This window comes from Nicotiana sylvestris, chromosome 12 (assembly GCF_000393655.2).
Source record: "Nicotiana sylvestris chromosome 12, ASM39365v2, whole genome shotgun sequence".
Lineage (NCBI taxonomy): Eukaryota > Viridiplantae > Streptophyta > Magnoliopsida > Solanales > Solanaceae > Nicotiana > Nicotiana sylvestris.
Window position 1 is genome coordinate 94159871 of NC_091068.1, and position 8513 is coordinate 94168383.

General features: G+C 35.1%; 1 protein-coding gene across 1 annotated transcript; it reads right to left on the reverse strand.

Annotated features, from left to right (window-relative positions):
• Positions 1 to 562: 562 nt before the first annotated feature.
• LOC138883392 (uncharacterized) lies at positions 563 to 2147 on the reverse strand. Its single transcript, XM_070164075.1, has 4 exons — positions 1748 to 2147; positions 1457 to 1588; positions 977 to 1164; positions 563 to 859 (listed from the first exon to the last, which is right to left on the reverse strand). Exons 1-4 carry the CDS (start codon positions 2145 to 2147, stop codon positions 563 to 565), a joined length of 1017 nt encoding a protein of 338 aa, XP_070020176.1.
• Positions 2148 to 8513: the final 6366 nt, after the last annotated feature.

Consider the following 8513-nt stretch of genomic DNA (forward strand, 5'->3'; position numbering starts at 1 on the left):
TTTGGGGAAAGCAGTTAATAGGGGATTGGGGCGTTAATTCTTAAGGCGACCGGTCGGGTCGTCACAATAAACAGTACTTGATCTACAATATTTTAGTATATAACTCGTTTCCTACTGATTTATAATGTAGTTACTCTGTAAATTCCAGTTAATGCAATTTTTTGTAGTTGTATTGTAGATATATTACAAAAAAATATTAACAACTATGTAAAAGATGCTAGAGATAGTAAAAAAAGTGGTAGATTATATATATAGAAACCATTCATAAACAAATCACTCTATGAAAGTATTATCTCAATACAGAAAAATCCTATCTAACTACATTATGATCTTAAAAAACATCAACAATTACACATCAAATTCTGTTATCCTGAACTCACCAACAATTTTTATGAAATATTCTGTTAACTACAAAAAAATTTATTTCTTTTTGGGTGCATTCTTATCTTTTGTTAAGCCCTTCTCCTCCGCAGTTGCCACATGAAACCTTGTACTTCTTTGAATTTATTTTATCATATTTTTTGTATTTTTCTTTTTGAGGTCTTCCTGGATGCCTTTTCCCTCATATAGGTGGATTTACTACTTCTTCAGATATATGTTGTGGCACATTCCATTTTCTCTCATCAGGCAGGGGATTTACTGGTATTTCATAAGTACGCAAGAGGTTCTCCCTTGTGTAATAAGGAGAACAATATTGTTCAAAAGACCCATCCCTGTGTCTTAAAGCAGCCAAAGCATATGGACAAGGAAGTTTATCAAGCTGGAATTGCCCACAACTACATCTCTTATTTTCAAGACAAATAATATAGCGCCTCACACCATCTAGTACTCTATATATGTAGTCTGTTGAAGCCCTCACCTACAATTGCATTACAAACAAAAAAACAATTCATATACGGTTAAATACACAATATCTACAAATTATCTACATTGTCCTGTATAAATTAATTTAATTCAATAAATGATCAGATCTTACTCTAAGCTTGTGCGACAATGTTCTGTTGTCATCCAACTCTTTGTTGAATTTAAACCCAAGGTATGTGAATGTACCCTTTGCTTTCAATAACTTTTCCTTCGTCCAACGTTCAAGAAGAGTCCTCATATACTCTAATAGTTCTACTATCGACAGCTCTCTTGCATATTTTGTTAAAGTATTCAATGACTCTGCAATGTTTGATTTCATAGTCCAAGTTCTATTCACTGTAGCATGTACTCAAGACTATCTATGATAGCCAATATCGTATAAGTATGCTTTAAAACGTGGTGTTAATCTCTTCAATCTTTGACATCCTTTTATTAAATTCATCAAGCGTGTATGACCGTGTCGTGACAAAGTACAATTCGCTTAACTTTAGATGTCCCTTCTTGAACATTGCCCTTATATTTGTCCAAATATGCCACATGCAAGAATAATGTGGCATGCCGGGATAAATAATAGATGTTGCCTTCAAGGTACTCTCATTCCGATCCGAGACAACATACATATTTGGTCTTTCACCATGTGCATGTTTGAATTGCTCAAAAAACCACTTCCATGATGCGTCATTTTTTGAATCAACAACAGCATATGCCAATGGTAATATGACACCTACATTATGAGGAAAAAAACAATTAATTGGCTGCAGGAAAGTACAGAAGAAGACATATACATACAAACTACAACTTTGCTACAATATATCTACAATAAATCTACAAGTACTACAAAAAATAGACAAGCTATAATATTTCTACAATAAAACTTCAATACCTACTGCATCCATTGTACAAGTTGTTAGCATTATTCCCCTATATGCTGACTTTAAGAAGGTCCCATCAACTACTACAACTAGCCTACAATATTTCCAACTACTGATTGGCGTACAAATCACAACAAATACATACAAGAAGCAGTCATCGTCCGTCTTCTTCAATTTAACTACAGACCCCAGATAAGTCTTCTCTAAAATATACAAATAACTAGGCAATTTACTGTAGGAGTCAGTAGGATGACCTCTCAAAAACTGTAAAGCCTTTTCCTTTGCTCTCCAAGCTTTCATGTAGGTTAGATTCATGCCGTGTTCAGACATCATGTCAGTTTGTATGTCTTTTGGTGTGTAAATTGTCTTAGGATCAGAATATTTTGGAATAACCATGCTACCAACTACCATGGAAGTAGGTTTGCATTGTATAAATGTATTGTCCATTAAAGAGCATGTGTGCTAGCTGTTGAAATTTCGGACCTTGAACATTACAGAATCATTTATGCTAGTTGCCTTGAAGTGCCATGTACAGTTTTCACCAACGCATAACAGCCAGTAGCTACAAAATAAATATAATTTAAACACTGGTTTGAAATGTAGATTTTAAAAGAAAATAGTTGTTTTAGCTTAAACGATCACATTATATAATTTATATACAACATAACTACAATTCATCTACAATACTGATAAACATTATCACAAGGAAAAACTGAAGAAGTAAAAAATTACAAATAAACTACAAAATTAAAAAAATAATGATCTTTGACCATTCATATGTTCATACCTTCTAGCACTAGATCTTTTAACCCTGAATTGAAACTTGTGCATGACAGAATAATGCTTCATTGCAGTTGCAATTGTTTGCTTGTCTTGGTATACTTGTCCTACTTCAATAAAACTTAGTGTACTATATGTTATTATTATACTTTCATATTCCTCTATAACGGGAGATGTTGGCATATCAAGTAACTTTAGTGTTCCAGACGAACCTGCATGAAAATAAAGATAAATACTGTTATGAACAGTTTGTAGAAATTTTGTAGATAATTTGTATAAACATTGAAATTTTGTATTTCATATTAATTTTTCAAATGATATGTAGTTTAATTGTAGAATAAATATAGAAATTTTGTAGATATTGTGAAAATCCATACTGATAGATATATTTACTATGACATGTAGTTTATTTGTAGATAAAATGTAGATAAAGTGTAGGACATTGATATACAACCAGAATTTGATAGAAAATGTAACATCATAAACCTGCAACTGTGTTCTCATTGGTGATACTCAATTCCATATTGATATTGCGAATAGTTATACATAGCAGATATGATCCTAAGTTTTTGTTTTCCTTTTTTGTCTCCATATATACACGAACACCCATATCGTTCCTAATTTCCATTGGAGGACAATGCTCGTTGACAATGTATTTGATTTCTATAATTTTTTCGGATGTATCGATCAATAATTGTTGTGCTATTATAGAAATTAATAGACTATAACTCGCATCCTCATCCACTACAATGTCATCGACCTGAAATTCTCTAAATCTCCCATAGCTATCCCAGTTCCCATTCAGTTGTAGCATAATTGGAATTTTGAACATAATTGCGTTTGTTGCAGAAGAATTGTAGAAGATTTAGCCGTTTTTGATTTGTGAGACCAGAAAAAGTGTTGAACACGGTGTATCGCAAAAATAGAGTCGCTAAATTTTGATTCGAAACAACCGATAATTATTAATGCGTGATTTGCGTTGTAAAATATCTGGAAGAATATTTAATTTCCCAATATTAGCGTGCCTAAATAAAGAAGCCTATAGCTACAATGATTCTTTATTTAATGAATTGTCTATATCGAACACCCACCTCGACTCTGAATCACACTCAAAACCACTCTGTCTCCATAACTCCCACTCTCTATTTCGATCTTCTTCTTTTGGGACGGGAGTAAATAATACACTGATTTTCTTATCTGAACCTTTTGCACAAGCAGAATATGAATGGCAGTCAGTGCAAAGACCAAGGCCAGGTTGTTTCTATGGACGAAGACGGAGGCAGAGGCGGCAAACCATCAGCAAGGTTATTGGTTACCAGAAAAGGACTCTGTTTCTGAGGTTGATTATGTCAAACTGAAGAATAACTATCATGCTAGTAAATATCATGTTTTAAAAAAACGGACATCACTAGAAAGTTATGCAAATGATTACATAGAAAAAAAAATCAATCTCCTAGTACTTTGCCATTTTTTGTTTGTTTGTGTGCTCCTCTGTATATGTGTTTGTGTGTAGCTTTTTCTTTGTGTGTAAAGTTCAAGACCTCCAAATGAGAGTGATGGCTTCAACTACCGTTTTTTTTTGTTTCGTCTAGCCTTCTTCGGATTTAGGAATTTAGGCATTATTTTATAAAGAGCAGGAATTAGGTTAGGTCAAATGGGGAATGGATATGGGTTCAATGTTTTGGGCTACCCGAAATTGGGCCTTTTCAATTAAGACCACATACTCTTTCTTCTAAAACAAGACCAAAAATACTACACCATTTACTAATTAATCCTACTTAAGTAAAATAACTATTAAAATAAAACTAACCGTTAAAGCAAACCTATTTTTCTGGCATTTTTCAAATATCATACTAAAAGATAAAAAATGGAAAAATCATTGTAAAATTAAAATAATATTCTTGAAAACAAAGTGGAACTATTTTTTGTATTTTTGAATTTTATGTAAGGTAGATAAATTAGAAGTAACTAGATAAAATATTAATTATCTAAATAAAATAACATATTTTTTGTGATAAAATAAAGTAAAAGAGTCAACACTATTTAGAATAGCGATACTAAACATAAACTAAATATTTTACGCTAAAATACGTAAAATATTGAGGAGGATAAAAAATTACATGTCTACAGGCTAAAGTCCTGTTGGGTTCTTTCACTTGGTTTGCAGTCGCAGATGAAATTCTGCGGTCCACACTTTCTTCTGCGGACCGCATTTCTTTGATTCTGCGGCCTTTATTGCATTGTAATTCAGAACACTTCTTTTTGAGTTGGATTTCATCATGGGAGACCAAACTTTCAATATTCCTGCAATTTGCATATTTTCATTAGTTTTAGGGATATAAATCAATACTTTCGGACTAAAACAAAAGCAAAAAGGTGCTATTTAGTAGTCAAAATCCTCACCTATCATCCGGCGAGGAGTTTTGTGGCCGGAATGATACTTCTGGTGAGCTTGGCTTGCTCCAATACTCTCCATTGGATGATATTGGCCGAACTTCCTGGGTCTACCAAAACATGTTTAATTTTAAAATCTAAGACATTTAAAGAGATTACTAGTGCGTCATTGTGCGGAAGCAATAGTCCATCTACGTCTTCCTCCGTGAAAGTAATGTCGTCCTCAGCGACTTCCCAGATTCTCTTACTGTGGGTCACCGACATTTTCATCTTTTTTGCCTCCGAAAATGTTACAACAATAATCTAGTTACCTCCAAAAATCATGTTGATCGTCAAATGTGGGGGATCATCTCCTGCTTTTGAAGGTTCTGCAATATCACAATTGCAGTCGTAGTTGTTTTTAGCCCCGTCCTTAAAAATTCTCTAAGATGACCATTTTTCAGCAATGTCGCCACCTCCTCATGCAGATATCGACAGTCCCATGTCCAGTGACCATTGGTTCCATGGTATACACACCATAAATTAGGATCCCTTTGGTTGGGATCGGACCTCATTGGCTTCAGGAACCATGCTTCTTTAATGTTCCTCATAGCTGACACCATCTCCTCTATGCTGACAATGAAGTTGTATTCAGAAAGCCTAGGGTAGGACGAATCTCGAGAACCTGATATCTCCTTGTCCTACAATGACCTATTATTCCAGCCACGATCAGTTCTCCTATCGGTAGCGAATTTATCCGCCGACCGAAAACCTTTGTCGCGTCCTTTGACCCGCTCATAGGGCAAAAATCGACCCCTTGACTATGTCGAATCATCCTTCAAATTCTCTTTATTCTTCTCCTGATCTCGGTCTTTGGTTGACACCGGAAAATTGAGCTGGTCATCTTCAAATCTAATCTTTGACTTGTACCGATTGTGAATATCCACCCATGTTGTTGCTTGGCATTCAAGCAAACTTTATTTCAACATCCGATAAGAATCCGAACTTCTTGGATTCAACCCTTTAGTAAATGCTTCTGTGGCCCATTCGTCTGATATGGCTGGGAGCAACATTCTTTCTTTCTGGAATCGGGTCACAAACTCTCGCAACAATTCGAACTCTCCTTGTGCAATACTGAATATATAGGCCTTTCAAGCCTGTACCTTTTAGGCCCCGATATGGGCCTTAATCAAATAGTCCGCGAGCATCTCAAAAGAATTTATAGAATGATCGGGAAAGAGTGAGTACCATGTAAAGTCCCCCTTCGTGAGGGTTTTCCTAAATTTCATCAATAAAAATGACTCAATCTCATGCGGATCCAAATCGTTTCCCTTCACCGCCATTGTATAGGTGGTCATAGGCTCCTGAGGATCTAAAGTCCTATCATACTTCGGCACGTCTGTATTTTTGAACCGCTTCAGGATCAACTCTGGTGTCACACTCGGTTTGAATGACAGTTACGTGTACCTCTTTGAATTAGATCCTTTCAATATTGGTGGTGCGCCCAGAATTTGATCCATTCTGGCATTTATTACCCTCATAAAATACATTAGTTCAGTTTTAAATAGATCATTCGCATTGTTGTTACCAGATCCGCTACCGTTTCCCCCGATCCTGTCAAAGCTGACCTCACCCCTCAGGGTATTGTTATCGACCCTATACGTTATTTGATTTATGGGAGCATCGGGAGGAACTAGACCTCGTCTATTCGCGTTGTTGGAATCACCCGACAATGCTTACCTTAATTCTGTCATTACTTGATCTTGCTGTGAGAGATGGCCCATGATGGCCGTCTGTTGCTCCCTCATGATCCTTACTGTTTCAACGACGTGCTCGTCTTCAGCATCATCAGGAGTCATCTCTCGAACATGTCATGGATATTGCCCACCGTGAAACAGCGTGGCCTCATCCCCCTCGTTGCGGGTATCGCTGTTGGAATCTCTATGCTAAGGTTGATTTCCTAGGGCCTCAATGTTGTGTGCGATTTTGACATTGGTATCTGCCATTTTTAATGATTTTTGCTAAGAACAAAGAATCAACCAAATTAGTAATAGATACAGGGATCAATTCAATTACACAATTGTTTATGCTCCATAACGAGCACCAAACTATTTGCCTGTAAAACTGATATTTACCCGTAAAATGATATAGTTAAAGTTATACGTTGTTTATAGACAAGTGAATCGATTGATCCTAAAATGATAAATGAATTAGACAAAATATAAAACTTAGTCTTGAAATTGAGATAAAACAACAGATATTTTGGTCCCAAAGTAGAGCTTACAGAGGCAATAAGAACAATGTAAATAGACAAAAAAGTAAAAGGTTATTGAGTTTTTGATAGAATATAGTGCATGATTGTCAGAAAATTCGTCCTTCTACAATGATGGTAGAGCTCACTATTTATAGATGCACCTAGGGAACAAGGTCCTACGATCAAGCCCCTCTTAAATGACAATTATGAGGGCCATTAAAGAATGTGTAATGGTAGGCAGTGAATGCCATATTCTCTGTAACAGACCATGCACTTAATGCTATAGAATATTCTTTATTGAATGTTATCGGGTGACAAGCATTTGTTTTGCCTTTATGAATGTCATTCTCTCCGGTAACAAACGAGATCGTTATCTTCGGTCCTGACTATCTTCTGTCTTCGGTTCCATGTGTCGCTTTCTCATGCGATCATTAAATATGAATGTATTTTACCCCATACAACTATTTTAAGGGTCATTTGGTTAGAGCCTAGTGTTGGGATCGCAAATAACAAAGTGTCATGCGGAAGTTAACAAAACAAATCTTGGTGACGATATATCAGACAAGAAAGAAAATATACTAAAGATATATCTTATATTAATATGATTTTGTCAAGTAACCTACATAAATCTACTAATATTTGAAAAAAGTTAGGAAAGAATAAATTTTTCACGTAAACAAGACTCTCTTATAATGAATATATTGTGGATATTATTGCTGTTGTGAAGGATGAATTCTCAATTTATAAAGGTCCACAACAGTTTCCTACGAGTAAGGACTTTGTTAAATATGAAAAGACCTATATTTTCATTTCTAGAAAAAGTAAACTGGTAAACTCTTTTCCCTTCTTTCAAACAAAGGTAAAATCCAATATGGTAAGAAAATTATGGCAGAACCCTAATAATTATCCCTTTTTGGCCTGATTTTTTTCTTGACAAACTTGATTCGCCTTCTTCATATAATTCATCATTGTTGCTTGGCATGGTTAAAAGTTAGTTGGGTTGGAAAACTGGAGCCATGTGCATTAAAAGTGAACATGGATTAAAAATATTAGAGCCCTGCATTAAAAGTGAGCATAATTAAAAATAAGAGCACATGCACTAAAAGTAAGCATGAGCTAAAAATTGGAGCCCATGCGTTAAAAGTAAGCACGGGTTGAAAGTGGAGCTTATGCGTTAGAAGTAAGCATGAGGTGAAAATTGGAGCCCATAAGCATGAGTTAAAAATAATTTTTGTTTTAAAGATAGCAACAGATAGATTGAAAATATATGATTGAAAGTGTGTCCATATATAGTACTCAGACTGTTTATCTTTTCTTTTTTTCTTTTTTTCTTTTTTTGCCTTGAACCAGTATCCAACCTAGCTCGTTGA